Raw genomic sequence first — 22,240 nt, forward strand, 5'->3', positions numbered from 1 at the left:
AGAGAACGCTAGCTAGGAGTAAGTCACGAGCTGCTCAGAAACTGCACAATCTTTTTTTGTTCCACTTCTGCTAAGCTAAGATACGCTCCCAGAGGGCGGCGGCTTAGCGTTTGCACTGCTGCTAAAAGCAGCTAGCGAGCGATCAACTCGGAATGAGGGCCTTTGTGTGTAAGGAACACTACTGTGGCTGTTATGTGTAAGGCTGCTAATTGTGTGCGTAGAGGGGGGGTGAAAATGTATTTATTTATTTATTTATGGTTTGATAATATGAAGTTGCGAGGCCACGTCTGCTTTTCCAGGAGCACGCACGTGCCGAAGGCGCGCGCATAGAGGATGGGAGGGGGCGCTTTGACATTTTCTCGCTCAAGGTGCTAGTAGGCCTGGAGCCGGCCCTGCCAGTGTGAAACCACTCCCTGCCTTGTTGTCAGCCCAATCCAGCTTCTATGGCCCGATGCGCATGTGCACTCAAGCATCCGCTTGTGTGCATGCACAAGTCTCAGCACCTGTCAGATCCAGTGCGCAGGTGCCAGGGGCCAACTCACTGCGCACCCTCACCGGCTTGACCCTTTGCCTGAAAAAGGTAGGAGCCACCACTGATTGCGACCATCGCTACTTTAATTTTCACAGCAGCACAGCAACCAGGTACACCCTGAGGAGACTGAGGCGGTTCATTTATATTCCTCCAGTGGCTTCTAATACCTGCAGCCAGCGTGTGGGAGTCCTGCTGTCATCCTTCTGAGAGTGGCAGCTGCGGGAAGATTCTCTTCCTGCAGCGGCCCACTCTGTTTATCTGACTGGTCTCATCCTGTGCGACCAGATCAGATACTGCACTGGCTGGTGTATGACCATGCCAGGCAAGTGGTTAAGTATTTTATGAGGGAGATGAGCTCAGAATAGAGATGTGCACCGGAAATTTTTCGGGTTTTGTGTTTTGGTTTTGAATTCGGTTCCGCGGCCGTGTTTTGGATTCGGACGCGTTTTGGCAAAACCTCCCTGAAAACTTTTTGTCGGATTCGGGTGTGTTTTGGATTCTGTTTTTTTTTTTTACAAAAACCCTCAAAAACAGCTTAAATCATAGAATTTGTGGGTCATTTTGATCACATAGTATTATTAACCTCAATAACCAGAATTTCCACTCATTTTCAGTCTATTCTGAACACCTCACAATATTATTTTTAGTCCTAAAATTTGCACCAAGGTCGCTGGATGACTAAGCTAAGCAACCCAAGTGGCCGACACAAACACCTGACCCATCTAGGAGTGGCACTGCAGTGTCAGGCAGGATGGCACTTCAAAAAAATTGTCCCCAAACAGCACATGATGCAAAGAAAAAAGAGGCGCAATGAGGTAGCTGTGTGACTAAGCTAAGCGACCCAAGTGGCCGACACAAACACCTGGCCCATCTAGGAGAAGCACTGCAGTGTCAGACAGGATGGCACTTCAAAAAAATAGTCCCCAAACAGCACATGATGCAAAGAAAAAAAGAGGCGCAATGAGGTAGCTGTGTGACTAAGCAAAGCGACCCAAGTGGCCGACACAAACACCTTGCCCATCTAGGTGTGGCACTGCAGTGTCAGACAGGATGGCACTTCAAAAAAATTGTCCCCAAACAGCACATGATGCAAAGAAAAAAGAGGCGCAATGAGGTAGCTGTGTGACTAAGCTAAGCGACCCAAGTGGCTGACACAAACACCTGGCCCATCTAGGAGTGGCACTGCAGTGTCAGACAGGATGGCACTTAAAAAAAATAGTCCCCAAACAGCACATGATGCAAAGAAAAAAAGAGGCGCAATGAGGTAGCTGTGTGACTAAGCTAAGCGACCCAAGTGGCCGACACAAACACCTTGCCCATCTAGGAGTCGCACTGCAGTGTCAGACAGGATGGCACTTCAAAAAAATTGTCCCCAAACAGCACATGATGCAAAGAAAAAAAGAGGCGCAATGAGGTAGCTGTGTGACTAAGCTAAGCGACCCAAGTGGCCGACACAAACACCTGGCCCATCTAGGTGAAGCACTGCAGTTTTCTAGCGAGAGGATGAGTGCTTCCATCCTCATGTGAAGCTGAACCACTAGCCATGAACATAGGCCAGGGCCTCAGCCAATCCTTGCCACTTCGTGTCGTAAATGGCATATTGGCAAGTTTACGCTTCTCCTCAGATGCTTTTAATTTAGATTTTTGGGTCATTTTACTGAACTTTAGTGTTTTTAAGGATTTTACATGCTCTCTACTATGACATTGGGCATTGGCCTTGGCAGACGACGTTGATGGCATGTTATCGTCTCGGCCATGACTAGTGGCAGCAGCTTCAGCACGAGGTGGAAGTGGATCTTGATCTTTCCCTATTTTACCCTCTACATTTTTATTTTCCATTTTTTAATGTGTGGAATTATATGCCAGTATCAATAGCAATGGCCTACTATATACTGTGCAAAACTGAAATGCACCACAGGTATGGATGGATAGTATACTTGACGACACAGAGGCCTTCTGTACCGTACTGCTATATATTATATACTGGTGGTCAGCAAAATTATGCACTGTACTCCTACTATATACTACAATGCAGCACAGATATGGAGCGTTTTTCAGGCAGAGAACGTATAATACTGGTGGTCACTGGTCACTGGTCAGCAAAACTTTGCACTGTACTCAGGGCCAGCCCAAGCTTATTTTTTTTAGTGACTAAGCTAAGCGACCCAAGTGGCCGACACAAACACCTGGCCCATCTAGGAGAAGCACTGCAGTTTTCTAGTGGGAGGATGAGTGCTTCCATCATGTGAATCTGAACCACTAGCCATGAACATAGGCCAGGGCCTCAGCCGTTCCTTGCCACTCCGTGTCGTAAATGGCATATTGGCAAGTTTACGCTTCTCCTCAGATGCTTTTCATTTTGATTTTTGGGTCATTTTACTGAACTTTTGTAGTATACTTGATGACACAGAGGTAGAGCAGTGGACTACTGTACCGTACTGCTATATATATACTGGTGGTCAGCAAAATTCTGCACTGTCCTCCAACTATATAACACTGCACACAACTAAAATGCACCACAGGTATGGATGGACAGTATACTTGCCGACACAGAGGTTGGTAGATCAGTGGACTACTGTACCGTACTGCTATATATTATATACTGGTGGTCAGCAAAATTCTGCACTGTCCTCCTATACTACAATGCAGCACAGATATGGAGCGTTTTTTAGGCAGAGAACGTAGATATTTGCAGCACACTGAGCACAGATATTTGCAGCACACTGAGCACAGATATTTGCAGCACACTGAACACAGAAACTGAGAGTACGCTGCACGTCCTCTCCCTATCATCTCCAATGCACGAGTGAAAATGACAGCGTCGCGCGGCTCCTTATATAGAATAGGAATCTCGCGAGAATCCGACAGGGGGATGATGACGTTCGGGCGCGCTAGGGTTAACCGAGCAAGGCGGGAGGATCCGAGTCTGCCTCGGAACTATGTAAAATGGGTGAAGTTCGGGGGGGTTCGGATTCCGAGAAACCGAACCCGCTCATCTCTAGTGATAACGCACCAGCCAGTCAGCTCCTGTCATTTTTCAAATCCGCAATGACTGGCCGGTGCGATATCACCTTGCACTTATCACTGGTTTATCCCTTTTTCCAGGTTGATACATCTGCCCTATTGTTCCCTATTGGCACAATATGTGGTGATGAGGAGTGATAGTGTACAGTGCCTATTTGCAGTGCAGCATGATAAATAGGAGGACCATTAGGGGTCTATGTGCTAAGCCTTGGAGAGAGATAAAGTGGAGAGAGATAAAGTGGATGGTGATAAAGATCCAACCAATCAGCTCCTTACTGCCACGTAACTGGCTGTGTTTGAAAAATAACAGTTAGGAGCTGGTTGATACTTTATCTCTCTCCAAGGCTTAGTACATCGGCCCTCATTCCGAGTTGATCGCTCGCTAGCTACTTTTAGCAGCCGTGCAAACGCATAGTCGCCGCCCACGAGGGAGTGTATTTTCGCTTTGCAAGTGTGCGAACGTCTTTGCAGCGGAGCTCTGCAAAAACATTTTGTGCAGTGTCAGAGTAGGTCTGGACTTACTCAGTCCTTGCGATCACTTCAGTCTTTTTGTTCCCGGAATTGAAGTCAGACACCCGCCCTGCAAACGCCTGGACGCGCCTGCGTTTTGCCAAACACTCCCAGAAAACAGTCAGTTGACACCCACAAACGCCCTCTTCCTGTCAATCTTCTTGCGACCGGTTGTGCGAACGGAATCGTCGTAGAAGCCATCGCTGGGTAACGAACCACTGTGTACTCGTACGACGCGCCCGAGCATATGCATGCGCAGATTAGCCACGTTCTGCCATGATCGCTGCGCTGCAAAAATCCATAGCGAGCGATCAACTCTGAATGACCCCCATAGACCTTAGTCACTGGTAATGTGCAATAAGTCTTCCAGGCGGCCTGACAGGAGAAGTGATGAGGCTCAGCTAGTGGTATGAGGCATGGGAGTGGGAGTTTCAGTTCTCTAATGGTATAAAAATAAAATCCTCCCGATTTCCTGTTTGTGTCAGGACAGCGTCTCATCTAGCAGGACATGGGGGAATCTCTGATATCACCTGGAGACAAGTGGACCATGTCCGACATTGAGGACCTCTGCCAGATGCCAGGTGACATACTACCTTACACCACTGGGGTGCGGGCTCAGGAACGGATTAAAAATAAAATGATATGGGGGGGGGGGGCATCATGGAAGGGGCAAGTACATTTGCGTGCGGGTTCGGTTCATGTGAGGTGGCGCTTCTTATACAATGCCCACAGTTGTGGCCCTCATTATGCAATGTCCACTGTACTGGTAGTGCCCCTTATATAGACCCCATAGTAGTGGTGCCCCTTATGCAATGCCCGTATTGCCCCCAGTAGTAATGTTGCCTGTAGTAATGCCCCCAGTTATTTAGTGCCCTAGTAGTTATGCCCCCAGTGGTAATGCCCCTGCTGTTATGACCCCAGTAGTTTACCCCCCCTTTAGTTTAGCCTCCCAGTGGTAATGCCCCCAGTAGTTTGCCTGCTTGTAGTTTAGCCACCAGTAGTAATGCCCCATTGTAATTTAGCCGCTGTAGTTATGTCCCCCTTGTAGTTTAGCCCCCAGTAGTAATGCCCCCAGTAGTTTGGCCCCTGTAGTTATCCCCCAGTAGTTTGGCCCCTGTAGTTATGCCCCCCCTGTAGTTTAGCCCTCAAGTAGTAATGCCCCTGTAGTTACGCCGCCAGTAGTAATGCCCTCCTGTAGTTTGCCCCCAGTAGTTAGTCCCTTTGTAGTTGGCCCCCAGTAATAATGTACCCCAGTAGTAATGCCCCCCTAGGAGTATGCCCCCAATAGATGACCCCCCAGTAGTAATGCCCCAGTAGATGCCCCCAGTTGTAATACACCCAGTAGATGCCACCAGTAATAATGTACCCCAGTAGTTTGCCCCCAGTAGATGCCCCCCAGTAAAAATGTCCCCCAGTAGCAGCTACTGGGGGACATTTTTACTGGGGGGCAGTAATCCCCCCAGTAGATGCCCCCCCAGTAATAATGCCCCAGTAGTAATGCCCCTTGTTGATGCCCCCAGTAGTAATGCCCCCAGTAGTAATGCCCCTCCAGTAATAATGCCCCCAGTAGTAATGCCCCCCACCCAGTAGTAATGTCCCTTGTTGATGCCCCCCAGTAGTAATGCCCCCCAGTAGATGCTCCCCCAGTAATAATGCCCCCAGTAGTAATGCCCCCCCACCAAGTAGTAATGTCCCTTGTTGATGCTCCCCAATAGTAATGTCCCCCCGTAGTTTGTCCCCAGTAGCTACACCCGCTGCACTGAGGAAGAGAAAACACAACATACTTACCGAGCCCCGTTCCCGCTTCCAGACTGCTGCAGTACTCCTCCTCTTGGCGTCCGCTCCTCAGCACTATGAGAGAGACGTCATGACTGAGGTCTCTCTCATAACGCACGCCGCACAGTGACAGCGCTGGAGGCAGGAGCTCAGTACTGAGCTCCTGCCTCCGGCTTTCAGTGAGGAGAGACGGTGCCCGCTGGTAACACAATCTCAGCGGGCGCCCGTCATCTCCCTGTGCGGCGCCGGGGGGGGAGGGGGGGCAGAGGACGGAGGCCATAAATGACAGGGGGGCACGGGCCCGGGTGCCCCCCCCCCCTCGATCCGCCACTGTGCGGGCGGTTACTCATTGTCTTTTTACTGTGCCAGCAGCTTCAGCATCAGGCAGCTGCCCCTCTACAGACGTAGCCGACATGGTTCGGACTCTGGAAAGCCGGACCAGTTGCCTGCAGCGACCTCAGCCGCTGTGGAGCTCTCAGTGCACGTCTCCCTGCAGCGTTTGCTGTGTGACAGCTGTCACATACATGGAGATGGGCACAGAGAGCTCCACAGAGGCAAAATATGTGTAGGGATCCGGTCCAGTGTTCCAGAGTCCGGATCGTTGCGGCTATGTGGCTCCCATTTTCTCTGACTGAGTGCAGCAGCTGCTGGTCAGGAGGGGGCTGTACCTCTCCCTACACCACTTGCTGTATGTCATACACGGGACATGAACAGAGGGGATGTAGTTAATATCCCGGCGGTCGGGATCCCCGGCAGACAGAATACTGACGCCGGTATCCTGACCGTCGAGAATGCCACTATGTATGTCAGTGTATATGTATATGCCTGTGTGCCACTATGTATGTCAGTGTATATGTGTATGCCCGTGTATGCCACCATGTATGTCAGTGTATATGTGTATGCCTGTGTATGCCACCATGTATGTCAGTGTATATGTATGTGCCTGTGTATGCCACCATGTATGTCAGTGTATATGTGTATGCCTGTGTATGGCACCATGTATGTCAGTGTATATGTATGTGCCTGTGTATGCCACTATGTATGTCAGTGTATATGTGTATGCCTGTGTGTACCATTATGTATGTCAGTGTATATGTGTATGCCTGTGTATGCCACCATGTATGTCAGTGTATGAGCCTGTGTATGCCACTAGCTATGCATACCTCCCAACATGACCCTCTCCAGGAGGGACACAATGCTCTGCTTCTGGACTTTTCTCTTTATTTATGATTGTCTGCACCTGTGTTGAACAGATTAATGATTAAGAAAGGTGTTTCAGCACAGGTGATGGCAATCATAGATCGAGAGGAAAGTCCAGGAGCAGAGCATTCTGTCCCTCCTTGAGAGGGTCATGTTGGGAGGTATGGGTATGTCAGTGTATATGTGTATGCCTCTGTATGCCACTACATATGTCAGTGTATATGTATATGCCTGTGTATGCCACTATGTATGTCAGTGTCTATGTGTATGCCTGTGTGTGTCACTATGTATGTCAGTGTATATGTATGTGACTGTGTGTGCCACTATGTATGTCAGTGTCTATGTGCAGTGCCGTAACTAGGCATTTTAGCGCTGTGTGCAAGAAACGACAGTGGCGCCCCCCCCCCCCCCCCCTCCATGTAAGACAGGGGCAGTGCGCACCGTAGGCGCGCAAAAAATTAATAGGGGCGTGGCTTCATGGGGAAGGGGCGTGGCCACAAAATAATAGCAATTCATACTACGGTGCACAGTAGTCTACATTATTCAAATTACGCTGCACAGTAGCGCCACTACACCAGGACCAGGTAGAGCCACTTTTATACATTGCAGCAGACAGTCTCCCTTTTAACACATTGCGGCATCCAGTCCCCCTCTTTACACATTGCGGCAAACAACGTCCCCTTTTTTACACATTACAGCAGGCAGCGTCCCCCTTTTTTACCATTACGGCAGACAGGGTCCCCTTTTTACACCTTACAGCAGACAGCGTCCCCGTTTTTACACATTATGGCAGACGGTGTCCCCCTTTTTACACATTGCGGCAGCCAGTCCCCCTTACACATTGCGGCAGCCAGTCCCCCTCTTTACACATTGCGGCAGCCAGTCTCCCTTTTTACACATTGTGGCAGCCAGTCCCCCTTTTTACACATTGTGGCAGCCAATCCCCTTTTTACACATTGTGGCAGCCAATCCCCTTTTTACACATTGCGGCAGCCAGTTCCCCTTTTTACACATTGCGGCAGCCAGTCCCCCTTTTTACACATTACAGCAGCCAGTCCCCCTTTTTACACATTGTGGCAGCCAATCCCCTTTTTACACATTGTGGCAGCCAATCCCCTTTTTACACATTGTGGCAGCCAATCCCCTTTTTACACATTGCGGCAGACGGTGTCCCCCTAAGAGAGAGAGAGAGAGAGAAAGAGAGAGAGAGAGAGAGAGAGATGGATATACTTACCTTCTCCCCGCTGACAGGCTCCTCGTGCAGCTCCCTCTCTGTGCAGTGAGATGAGAAGGAGGAGGAGGGAGGGGGAGCAGGGAGCCGCAGCAGCGCTATTTGATTGGTAGTAAGCGCCGCTGCAGCATCCCCCTCTCCTTCTGTATTGGTTGCCTGGCGCTGCTGTGGATGCTGGGATGAAGGAACCGCATCCCAGCATCCATAGCAGCATCGGGCAGCCAATACAGAAGGAGAGGGGGATGCTGCAGCGGCGCTTACTACCAATCAAATAGCGCTGCTGCGGCTCCCCCTCCGTCCTCCTCCTTCACTGCTGCCCGGCGCTGTAGCTGTCCTCACAGCGCGGCGGCCGGCGCACAGCGCACACAGAGGCAGCATGTAATGAGTCAATTTGACTCATTACATGCCGCTGGCCGTGCGCCCTCAGGGCAACTGCGCTGTGTGCCAAGCCCACTTGGCACACACGTAGTTACGGCCCTGTCTATGTGTATGCCTTTGTGTGCCACTAAGTATGTCAGTGTATATATGTATGTGCCTGTGTATGCCACTATGTATGTTAGTTTATATGTGTATGCCTGTATGTGCCACTATGTATGTCAATGTATATGTGTATCCCTGTGTGTGCCACTATGTATGTCAGTGTATATGTATGTGCCTGTGTATGCCACTATGTATGTCAGTGTATATGTATGTGCCTGTGTATGCAACTATGTATGTCAGTGTATATGTATATGCCTTGTGTGCCACTATGTATTTCAGTGTATATGTGCATGCCTTTGTGTACCATTATGTATGTCAGTGTATATGTATGTGACTGTGTGTGCCACTATGTATGTCAGTGTATATGTATGTGCCTGTGTATGCCGCTAGGTATGTCAGTGTATATGTGTATTTGACTGTGTGTGCCACTATCTATGTCAGTGTATATGTGTATGCTTGTGTGTGCCACTATATATGTCAGTGTATAAGTACGTGCCTGTGTATGCCACTATATATGTCAGTGTTTATGTATATGCCTGTGTGTGCCACTATGTATGTTAGTGTATATGTGTATGCCTGTGTGAGCCACTATGTATGTCAGTGTATATGTATATGCCTGTGTATGCCACTATGTATGTCAGTGTATATGTTTATGCCTTGTGTGCCACTATGTATGTCAGTGTATATGTAAAGTATATGCCTGTGTATGCCACTATGTATGTCAGTGTATATGTGTATGCCTGTGCGTGCCACTATGTATGTTAGTGTATATGTGTATGCCTGTGTGAGCCACTATGTATGTCAGTGTATATGTATATGCCTGTGTGAGCCACTATGTATGTTAGTGTATATGTGTATGCCTGTGTGAGCCACTATGTATGTCAGTGTATATGTATATGCCTGTGTGTGCCACTATGTATGTTAGTGTATATGTGTATGCCTGTGTGAGCCACTATGTATGTCAGTGTATATGTATATGCCTGTGTATGCCACTATGTATGTCAGTGTATATGTGTATGCCTGTGCGTGCCACTATGTATGTCAGTGTATATGTATATGCCTGTGCGTGCCACTATGTATGTCAGTGTACATTTTCTTTGCTTAAATGTTAGATGTACAGTAAGTTAGGATGTATTTTGTCTAAAGTTATATTGTTTATGCTCAGAAGTTGTTATATTATACTATATTATTTTATTTTGATAGGCTTACACAAGCTACAGTATATTGCTTGCTAGTCACCTTAAGGGTCATAATTCGTATTAATGGTCATTTTTCTGAGAGGCAGGTATGGGATAAGTAGTTGGAGGGTATGCTCATCCTTGTAGTGTAATATTGGTGGATCTCGGGGGGGGGGGGCTCTAAATTTAGAAACAAATAAACATATGACCACTGAGATCTCTGCATTTATATTATCACATAGGATGCAAGTCTCTTGACAATCTATTGCAGCGTGCTGTGGAGATTTTTTTTTCCTTGTCTCGATTAACCCCTCCCTTACATGTACCGGCCTCCCTTATATTCCATGATGCCATTTCCTGTTACAGAATGTGAATAAGCTGTATTAATTAGTGACGTGCACCGGAAAGTTTATCGCAGCGCAGCGATCGGGTCAGAACAGCGCATGCACCGCAATTTCCTAGCAATCGTCTCTGCCTGATTGACAGGCAGAGGCGGTCGCTGAGCGGCAGCTGTTATGGGTGCTTGGCCCGGGCAACGCAGGCGTGGCCAGACCGTGCAGGGGGCAGGCCAAAGCGGCTGCGTGACATCACGCGCAGTCACTGCGACCAGGGACGGCGACGATCAACTCCCGGCCAGCCATAGGAGCTGCGCTGGCCGGGAGTTACTCCACAAGTACAAAAGCATCGCCGCTGTGCAATGCTTTTGTACTTGTGCAAGGGGGGGGGGGGGGGAGGAAGCCGGACTGACATGTGGGGCGGACTAGGCCTGTGCTGGGCGCCCCCCTCGCATGTCAGGGAAGATGATCGTAGCTGTGCTAAATTTAGCACAGCTATGATCAACTTGGACTTAGTGATGTGCACCGGATATTTTTCGGGTTTTGTGTTTTGGTTTTGGATTCGGTTCCGCGGGCGTGTTTTGGATTCGGACGCGTTTTGGCAAAACCTCCCTGAAAATTTTTTGTTAGATTCGGGTGTGTTTTGGATTCGTTTTTTTTTTTACAAAAACCCCTCAAAAACAGCTTAAATCATAGAATTTGGGGGTCATTTTTATCCCATAGTATTATTAACCTCAATAACCATAATTTCCACTCATTTCCAGTCTATTCTGAACATCTCACGCCTCACAATATTATTTTTAGTCCTAAAATTTGCACCGAGGTCGCTGGATGACTAAGCTAAGCGACCCAAGTGGGCGACACAAACACCTGGCCCATCTAGGAGTAGCACTGCAGTGTCAGACAGAATGGCACTTCAAAAAAATAGTCCCCAAACATCACATGATGCAAAGAAAAAAAGAGGTGCACCAAGGTCGCTGGCTGGCTAAGCTAAACGACCCAAGTGGCCGACACAAACACCTGGCCCACCTAGGAGTGGCACTGCAGTTTTCTAGCGAGAGGATGAGTGCTTCCATCCTCATGTGAAGCTGAACCACTAGCCATGAACATAGGCCAGGGCCTCAGCCGTTCCTTGCCACTCCGTGTCGTAAATGGCATATTGGCTAGTTTACGCTTCTCATCAGACGCTTTTAATTTAGATTTTTGGGTCATTTTACTGAACTTTTGTTTTTTGAATTTTACATTCTCTCTACTATGACATTGGGCATTGGCCTTGGAAGACGACGTTGATTGCATTTCATCGTCTCGGCCATGACTAGTGGCAGCAGCTTCAGCACGAGGTGGAAGTGGATCTTGATCTTTCCCTATTTTAGCCTCCACATTTTTGTTCTCCATTTTTTAATGTGTGGAATTATATGCCAGTAATATATCAATAGCAATGGCCTACTGTACCGTACTGCTATATATTATATACTGGTGGTCAGCAAAATTCTGCACTGTCCTCCTACTATATATACTGCGCACAACTAAAATGCACCACAGGTATGGATGGATAGTATACTTGACGACACAGAGGTAGGTAGAGCAGTGGACTACTGTACCGTACTGCTATATATTATATACTGGTGGTCAGCAAAATTCTGCACTGTCTTCTTACTATATATACTGCGCACAACTAAAATGCACCACAGTTATGGATGGATAGTATACTTGACGACACAGAGGTAGGTAGAGCAGTGGACTACTGTACCGTACTGCTATATATTATATACTGGTGGTCAGCAAAATTCTGCACTGTCTTCTTACTATATATACTGCGCACAACTAAAATGCACCACAGTTATGGATGGATAGTATACTTGACGACACAGAGGTAGGTAGAGCAGTGGACTACTGTACCGTACTGCTATATAATACTGGTGGTCACTGGTCTGCACTGTCCTCCTACTATATACTACAATGCATCACAGATATGGAGCATTTTTCAGGCAGAGAACGTAGATATTTGCAGCACACTGAGCACAGATATTTGCAGCACACTGAACACAGAAACTGAGAGAACGCAGCCACGTCCTCTCACTATCATCTCCAATGCACAAGTGAAAATGGCGGCGACACGCGGCTCCTTATATAGAATGCGAATCTCGCGAGAATCCAACAGCGGGATGATGATGTTCGGGCACGCTCTGGTTAACCGAGCAAGGCGGGAGGATCCGAGTCTGCCTCGGAACCGTGTAAAATGGGTGAAGTTTGAGGGGGTTCGGATTCCGAGAAACCGAACCCGCTCATCACTAGTATTAATCATTGGTTACCTGTATTCTACCATATTCAATATAAAGTACTTTTACTCACACACAAGGCCATTAACCAAACTACACCAATGTACATCACTTTGCTTATCTCAAAATATCTCTCAACCCGGCCTCTTTGCTCTTCACAAGATCTGCGTCTCTCATCCACACTCATTACTCGCTCCCACTCATGATGGCAGGACTTTCTTTGGGCTGCACCCACTCTGTGGAATGCCCTACCACTCACAATAAGACTCTCCTCTAGTCTCCAAACCTTCAAGCGTTCCCTGAAAACTCACCGATTCAGACAAACCTATCAAATTCCAGAACCACTCACATTACATTCATAGCTTTCCTATCAAATTGCATCCACTCTGCACAGTCCACACATATCCTCACATGTCTTCACTTCCCTTCCTCCTGACCTCGGTTCATCATCACTGTGTGACCATATCATGCAGCTCAGCAAGAACCTTTGCAATCTGGTGGACAACTATGCAATAGATACTGAATCACCTATCCTTGTGTATCCATGCCTATTTACCTATAGATTGTAAGATTGCGAGCAGGGCCCTCCTACCTCTATGAATGTTTGTTAATACCCAGTTTTGTTATATCATTGTTATTTTCAATTGTAAAGCGCATCGGAATTTGCAGTGCTATATAAGAAACTGGTAATAAATAAATAAATAAAATAACTATTTTGCCTTAGAAGATTTTCTACTCTGCTTAGTTACTTGTGTTTCTGTTCTACAGATCTCCAAATAGCCAGCGATACAGAACATCAGCTATCCAGTAGTACAGACTCCACAGACAGCACGAGCGAGGTACTACTGCGCTATAATAGCAGGGAACAGATAAATGCAATGATGTCACTGGTTCCTAGTGATGTAACAGGCTGCTAACATGTATCTACAATATGGCTGCCTCCACTCCGATGGTCACCCCACATTTGGGCTACTAAACCCACACCGCCCACACATCCAAACCCAGATTCAATCAGTAGTCTATCTTACAATTTTGGGGGTTGATTACTTAAAATCTTATGAATTCCCCTAATCTTAGAAAGCCTCAGCCTAGGCTGCAACAGCACAGGAGCACAGCCACTGATGTTCTTGGACATTAAAGGGGGTATCCTATTAGGTGCAATCCTTTTTCGGACAAAAAAATAGGCCTGATTGCGTGATTTTTGACCGATGTTCAGTATTGCGCTATCCTATTAAAGGCCGTTTTTATCAGCCGAAAAAGGATTCACGATCATGCGATAACGCCTGGGATCCGGGATAAACTCCCAATCGCATGTGTTTTCATGGCTCAAACGGCTGCTTATCACAGATTATGCTTCCCATTCCTAAGGCACCAGAAGCATAATCCTGAGAAGTGCCAGTTTATAGGGCTAATTGGATAGCCCCTATCAGCAGCGATAAATTACTGCTGCTAATAGGATACCGGCCAAAGAAGGAATACAAGTAATACTTGCCAACTTTTCATTTCTCCTTTGCTGGAGAAGCCTGAAGAGGAGATGCAAATGACCACTTATTAAGCGATTTGCTATAAAGTGGGTGGGAAGCGGGAGACCCTCCCATTCTTCCGGGGCTACCCAAAAATCATGATTCTTCCACATCTTCCTAAAGTATACGTATGATACAATTACTTCAATGGTCGCAAAGTGTCTATAAACTACGATGGTTAACACTATCTAAAGCTGACACTAGCTATCGGGAGCTTGATACATTTGCCGATTTTGCAGTCCCCATAAAACCTATTCGGACTGCTCTCGTTCTTAAAAATAAACGGGGACTGCAACAGATATGAGCAATGCTGTGGTGCTCCCTAATTACATTCCAGGGATACTGAGGGACTGATCATTGAGTCTGGGTTTGCATAATGCCACGGAAGACAGGTCTATGGGGGTCATTCCGACCCGATCGCTCGCTGCAGTTTATCGTAGCGCAGCGATCGGGTCGGAACAGCGCATGCGCCGCAGTGCGCCGGCGCATGCCCGGCGGCCGAAGCCCGTCGTTTCCTAGCAACCGTCTCAGAGGCGGTCGCTGGGCGGCGGCGTTTGGCAGCCGTTATGGGGGCGGGGCCGCAGAAGCTGCGTGACATCACACTAGAGATGAGCGCCTGAAATTTTTCGGGTTTTGTGTTTTGGTTTTGGGTTCGGTTCCGCGGACGTGTTTTGGGTTCGACCGCGTTTTGGCAAAACCTCACCGAATTTTTTTTGTCGGATTCGGGTGTGTTTTGGATTCGGGTATTTTTTTCAAAAAACACTAAAAAACAGCTTAAATCATAGAATTTGGGGGTCATTTTGATCCCAAAGTATTATTAACCTCAAAAACCATAATTTACACTCATTTTCAGTCTATTCTGAACACCTCACACCTCACAATATTATTTTTAGTCCTAAAATTTGCACCGAGGTCGCTGTGTGAGTAAGATAAGCGACCCTAGTGGCCGACACAAACACCGTGCCCATCTAGGAGTGGCACTGCAGTGTCACGCAGGATGTCCCTTCCAAAAAACCCTCCCCAAACAGCACATGACGCAAAGAAAAAAAGAGGCGCAATGAGGTAGCTGTGTGAGTAAGATTAGCGACCCTAGTGGCCGACACAAACACCGTGCCCATCTAGGAGTGGCACTGCAGTGTCACGCAGGATGGCCCTTCCAAAAAACCCTCCCCAAACAGCACATGACGCAAAGAAAAAAAGAGGCGCAATGAGGTAGCTGACTGTGTGAGTAAGATAAGCGACCCTAGTGGCCGACACAAACACCGGGCCCATCTAGGAGTGGCACTGCAGTGTCACGCAGGATGTCCCTTCCAAAAAACCCTCCCCAAACAGCACATGACGCAAAGAAAAAAAGAGACGCAATGAGGTAGCTGACTGTGTGAGTAAGATAAGCGACCCTAGTGGCCGACACAAACACCGTGCCCATCTAGGAGTGGCACTGCAGTGTCACGCAGGATGGCCCTTCCAAAAAACCCTCCCCAAACAGCACATGACGCAAAGAAAAAAAGAGGAGCAATGAGGTAGCTGACTGTGTGAGTAAGATAAGCGACCCTAGTGGCCGACACAAACACTGGGCCCATCTAGGAGTGGCACTGCAGTGTCACGCAGGATGTCCCTTCCAAAAAACCCTCCCCAAACAGCACATGACGCAAAGAAAAAAAGAGGCGCAATGAGGTAGCTGACTGTGTGAGTAAGATAAGCGACCCTAGTGGCCGACACAAACACCGGGCCCATCTAGGAGTGGCACTGCAGTGTCACGCAGGATGGCCCTTCCAAAAAACCCTCCCCAAACAGCACATGACGCAAAGAAAAATAAAAGAAAAAAGAGGTGCAAGATGGAATTGTCCTTGGGCCCTCCCACCCACCCTTATGTTGTATAAACAGGACATGCACACTTTAACCAACCCATCATTTCAGTGACAGGGTCTGCCACACGACTGTGACTGAAATGACGGGTTGGTTTGGACCCCCACCAAAAAAGAAGCAATTAATCTCTCCTTGCACAAACTGGCTCTACAGAGGCAAGATGTCCACCTCATCATCATCCTCCGATATATCACCGTGTACATCCCCCTCCTCACAGATTATCAATTCGTCCCCACTGGAATCCACCATGTCAGCTCCCTGTGTACTTTGTGGAGGCAATTGCTGCTGGTCAATGTCTCCGCGGAGGAATTGATTATAATTCATTTTAATGAACATCATCTTCTCCACATTTTCTGGATGTAACCTCGTACGCCGATTGCTGACAAGGTGAGCGGCGGCACTAAACACTCTTTCGGAGTACACACTTGTGGGAGGGCAACTTAGGTAGAATAAAGCCAGTTTGTGCAAGGGCCTCCAAATTGCCTCTTTTTCCTGCCAGTATAAGTACGGACTGTGTGACGTGCCTACTTGGATGCGGTCACTCATATAATCCTCCACCATTCTATCAATGGTGAGAGAATCATATGCAGTGACAGTAGACGACATGTCCGTAATCGTTGTCAGGTCCTTCAGTCCGGACCAGATGTCAGCATCAGCAGTCGCTCCAGACTGCCCTGCATCACCGCCAGCGGGTGGGCTCGGAATTCTGAGCCTTTTCCTCGCACCCCCAGTTGCGGGAGAATGTGAAGGAGGAGATGTTGTTGACAGGTCGCGTTCCGCTTGACTTGACAATTTTCTCACCAGCAGGTCTTTGAAACCCAGCAGACTTGTGTGCGCCGGAAAGAGAGATCCAAGGTAGGTTTTAAATCTAGGATCGAGCACGGTGGCCAAAATGTAGTGCTCTGATTTCAACAGATTGACCACCCGTGAATCCTTGTTAAGCGAATTAAGGGCTCCATCCACAAGTCCCACATGCCTAGCGGAATCGCCCTGTCTTAGCTCCTCCTTCAATGTCTCCAGCTTCTTCTGCAAAAGCCTGATGAGGGGAATGACCTGACTCAGGCTGGCAGTGTCTGAACTGACTTCACGTGTGGCAAGTTCAAAAGGTTGCAGAACCTTGCACAACGTTGAAATCATTCTCCACTGCGCTTGAGACAGGTGCATTCCACCTCCTATATCGTGCTCAGTTGTATAGGCTTGAATGGCCTTTTGCTGCTCCTCCAACCTCTGAAGCATATAGAGGGTTGAATTCCACCTCGTTACCACCTCCTGCTTCAGATGATGGCAGGGCAGGTTCAGGCGTTTTTGGTGGTGCTCCAGTCTTCTGTACGTGCTGCCTGTACGCCGAAAGTGTCCCGCAATTTTTCTGGCCACCGACAGCATCTCTTGCACGCCCCTGTCGTTTTTTAAAAAATTCTGCACCACCAAATTCAAGGTATGTGCAAAACATGGGACGTGCTGGAATTTGCCCAGATTTAATGCACGCACAATATTGCTGGCGTTGTCCGATGCCACAAATCCACAGGAGAGTCCAATTGGGGTAAGCCATTCCGCGATGATCTTCCTCAGTTGCCGTAAGAGGTTTTCAGCTGTGTGCGTATTCTGGAAACCGGTGATACAAAGCGTAGCCTGCCTAGGAAAGAGTTGGCGTTTGCGAGATGCTGCTACTGGTGCCGCCGCTGCTGTTCTTGCGGCGGGAGTCCATACATCTACCCAGTGGGCTGTCACAGTCATATAGTCCTGACCCTGCCCTGCTCCACTTGTCCACATGTCCGTGGTTAAGTGGACATTGGGTACAACTGAATTTTTTAGGACACTGGTGAGTCTTTTTCTGAGGTCCGTGTACATTTTCGGTATCGCCTGCCTAGAGAAGTGGAACCTAGATGGTATTTGGTAATGGGGGCACACTGCCTCAATAAAATGTCTAGTTCCCTGTGAACTAACGGCGGATACCGGACGCACGTCTAACACCAACATAGTTGTCAAGGCCTCAGTTATCCGCTTTGCAGCAGGATGACTGCTGTGATATTTCATCTTCCTCGCAAAGGACTGTTGAACAGTCAATTGCTTACTGGAAGTAGTACAAGCGGGCTTACGACTTCCCCTCTGGGATGACCATCGACTCCTAGCAGCAACAACAGCAGCGCCAGCAGCAGTAGGCGTTACACGCAAGAATGCATCGGAGGAATCCCAGGCAGGAGAGGAATCGTCAGAATTGCCAGTGACATGGCCTGCAGGACTATTGGCATTCCTGGGGAAGGAGGAAATTGACACTGAGGGAGTTGGTGGGGTGGTTTGCGTGAGCTTGGTTACAAGAGGAAGGGATTTACTGGTCAGTGGACTGCTTCCGCTGTCGGCCCAAGTTTTTGAACTTGTCACTGACTTATTATGAATGCGCTGCAGGTGACGTATAAGGGAGGATGTTCCGAGGTGGTTAACGTCCTTACCCCTACTTATTACAGCTTGACAAAGGGAACACACGGCTTGACACCTGTTGTCCGCATTTCTGGTGAAATACTTCCACACCGAAGAGCTGATTTTTTTGGTATTTTCACCAGGCATGTCAACGGCCATATTCCTCCCACGGACAACAGGTGTCTCCCCGGGTGCCTGACTTAAACAAACCACCTCACCATCAGAATCCTCCTGGTCAATTTCCTCCCCAGCGCCAGCAACACCCATATCCTCCTCATCCTGGTGTACTTCAACACTGACATCTTCAATCTGACTATCAGGAACTGGACTGCGGGTGCTCCTTCCAGCACTTGCGGGGGGCGTGCAAATGGTGGAAGGCGCATGCTCTTCACGTCCAGTGTTGGGAAGGTCAGGCATCGCAACCGACACAATTGGACTCTCCTTGTGGATTTGGGATTTCGAAGAATGCACAGTTCTTTGCTGTGCTGCTTTTGCCAGCTTGAGTCTTTTCATTTTTCTAGCGAGAGGCTGAGTGCTTCCATCCTCATGTGAAGCTGAACCACTAGCCATGAACATAGGCCAGGGCCTCAGCCGTTCCTTGCCACTCCGTGTGGTAAATGGCATATTGGCAAGTTTACGCTTCTCCTCCGACAATTTTATTTTAGGTTTTGGAGTCCTTTTTTTTCTGATATTTGGTGTTTTGGATTTGACATGCTCTGTACTATGACATTGGGCATCGGCCTTGGCAGACGACGTTGCTGGCATTTCATCGGCTCGGCCATGACTAGTGGCAGCAGCTTCAGCACGAGGTGGAAGTGGATCTTGATCTTTCCCTAATTTTGGAACCTCAACATTTTTGTTCTCCATATTTTAATAGGCAGAACTAAAAGGCACCTCAGGTAAACAATGGAGATGGATGGATTGGATACTAGTATACAATTATGGACGGACTGCCACGGTTAGGTGGTATAAAAAAACCACGGTTAGGTGGTATATACAATTATGGATGGACGGACTGCCTGCCGAGTTCCGACACAGAGGTAGCCACAGCCGTGAACTACCGCACTGTACACTGGTTGATAAAGAGATAGTAGTATACTCGTAACTAGTATGACGACGGTATAAAGAAAGAAAAAAAAACCACGGTTAGGTGGTATATACAATTATGGATGGACGGACTGCCTGCCGAGTGCCGACACAGAGGTAGCCACAGCCGTGAACTACCGCACTGTACACTGGTTGATAAAGAGATAGTAGTATACTCGTAACTAGTATGACGACGGTATAAAGAAAGAAAAAAAAACCACGGTTAGGTGGTATATACAATTATGGATGGACGGACTGCCTGCCGAGTGCCGACACAGAGGTAGCCACAGCCGTGAACTACCGCACTGTACACTGGTTGATAAAGAGATAGTAGTATACTCGTAACTAGTATGACGACGGTATAAAGAAAGAAAAAAAAAACACGGTTAGGTGGTATATACAATTATGGATGGACGGACTGCCTGCCGAGTTCCGACACAGAGGTAGCCACAGCCGTGAACTACCGCACTGTACACTGGTTGATAAAGAGATAGTAGTATACTCGTAACTAGTATGACGACGGTATAAAGAAAGAAAAAAAAACCACGGTTAGGTGGTATATACAATTATGGATGGACGGACTGCCTGCCGAGTGCCGACACAGAGGTAGCCACAGCCGTGAACTACCGCACTGTACACTGGTTGATAAAGAGATAGTAGTATACTCGTAACTAGTATGACGACGGTATAAAGAAAGAAAAAAAAACCACGGTTAGGTGGTATATACAATTATGGATGGACGGACTGCCTGCCGAGTGCCGACACAGAGGTAGCCACAGCCGTGAACTACCGCACTGTACACTGGTTGATAAAGAGATAGTAGTATACTCGTAACTAGTATGACGACGGTATAAAGAAAGAAAAAAAAACCACGGTTAGGTGGTATATACAATTATGGATGGACGGACTGCCTGCCGAGTTCCGACACAGAGGTAGCCACAGCCGTGAACTACCGCACTGTACACTGGTTGATAAAGAGATAGTAGTATACTCGTAACTAGTATGACGACGGTATAAAGAAAGAAAAAAAAACCACGGTTAGGTGGTATATACAATTATGGATGGACGGACTGCCTGCCGAGTGCCGACACAGAGGTAGCCACAGCCGTGAACTACCGCACTGTACACTGGTTGATAAAGAGATAGTAGTATACTCGTAACTAGTATGACGACGGTATAAAGAAAGAAAAAAAAACCACGGTTAGGTGGTATATACAATTATGGATGGACGGACTGCCTGCCGAGTTCCGACACAGAGGTAGCCACAGCCGTGAACTACCGCACTGTACACTGGTTGATAAAGAGATAGTAGTATACTCGTAACTAGTATGACGACGGTATAAAGAAAGAAAAAAAAACCACGGTTAGGTGGTATATACAATTATGGATGGACGGACTGCCTGCCGAGTGCCGACACAGAGGTAGCCACAGCCGTGAACTACCGCACTGTACACTGGTTGATAAAGAGATAGTAGTATACTCGTAACTAGTATGACGACGGTATAAAGAAAGAAAAAAAAACCACGGTTAGGTGGTATATACAATTATGGATGGACGGACTGCCTGCCGAGTGCCGACACAGAGGTAGCCACAGCCGTGAACTACCGCACTGTACACTGGTTGATAAAGAGATAGTAGTATACTCGTAACTAGTATGACGACGGTATAAAGAAAGAAAAAAAAACCACGGTTAGGTGGTATATACAATTATGGATGGACGGACTGCCTGCCGAGTTCCGACACAGAGGTAGCCACAGCCGTGAACTACCGCACTGTACACTGGTTGATAAAGAGATAGTAGTATACTCGTAACTAGTATGACGACGGTATAAAGAAAGAAAAAAAAACCACGGTTAGGTGGTATATACAATTATGGATGGACGGACTGCCTGCCGAGTTCCGACACAGAGGTAGCCACAGCCGTGAACTACCGCACTGTACACTGGTTGATAAAGAGATAGTAGTATACTCGTAACTAGTATGACCGTGACGACTATAAAGAAAGAAAAAAAAACCACGGTTAGGTGGTATATACAATTATGGATGGACGGACTGCCTGCCGAGTGCCGACACAGAGGTAGCCACAGCCGTGAACTACCGCACTGTACTGTGTCTGCTGCTAATATAGACTGGTTGATAAAGAGATAGTATACAATACTACTAATATTATATATACTGGTGGTCAGGTCACTGGTCACACTAGTCACACTGGCAGTGGCACTCCTGCAGCAAAAGTGTGCACTGTTTAATTTTAATATAATATTATCATGTACTCCTGGCTCCTGCTATAACAACCTGCAGTGCTCCCCAGTCTCCCCCACAATTATAAGCTTTATATACATTGATGTGCAGCACACTGGGCTGAGCAGTGCACACAGACTGAGTCACTGTGTGTATCGTTTTTTTCAGGCAGAGAACGGATATATTAAATAAAACAAACAACTGCACTGTCTCTGGTGGTCACTGTGGTCGTCAGTCACTAAACTCTGTCTGCACTCTCTTCTACAGTATCACAGCAATCTCTCTCTCTCTCTCTCAACCCTAATCTAAATGGAGAGGACGCCAGCCACGTCCTCTCCCTATCAATCTCAATGCACGTGTGAAAATGGCGGCGACGCGCGGCTCCTTATATAGAATCCGAGTCTCGCGAGAATCCGACAGCGTCATGATGACGTTCGGGCGCGCTCGGGTTAACCGAGCAAGGCGGGAGGATCCGAGTCTGCTCGGACCCGTGAAAAAAACATGAAGTTCGTGCGGGTTCGGATTCAGAGAAACCGAACCCGCTCATCTCTACATCACACGCAG

At 47.7% G+C, this 22,240-nt stretch overlaps 1 protein-coding gene across 3 annotated transcripts in view; it reads left to right on the forward strand.

Annotated features, from left to right (window-relative positions):
• The first annotated feature begins 4,554 nt into the window (after window positions 1–4,554).
• Window positions 4,555–22,240, forward strand: part of LOC134929908 (shootin-1-like) — a 69,134-nt gene continuing 51,448 nt past the window's right edge. For 2 of the 3 annotated variants that reach the window (XM_063925302.1, XM_063925303.1), the window contains exons 1-2: window positions 4,555–4,647; window positions 13,314–13,384. In XM_063925302.1, coding sequence (XP_063781372.1) covers window positions 4,575–4,647; window positions 13,314–13,384 — 144 coding nt within the window. In that variant the 5' untranslated portion in view covers window positions 4,555–4,574. The remainder of the gene's footprint in view (window positions 4,648–13,313; window positions 13,385–22,240) is intronic. The other variant, XM_063925304.1, reaches the window with a different exon arrangement.

This window comes from Pseudophryne corroboree, chromosome 1, assembly GCF_028390025.1.
Source record: "Pseudophryne corroboree isolate aPseCor3 chromosome 1, aPseCor3.hap2, whole genome shotgun sequence".
Taxonomy (NCBI): Eukaryota; Metazoa; Chordata; class Amphibia; order Anura; family Myobatrachidae; genus Pseudophryne; species Pseudophryne corroboree.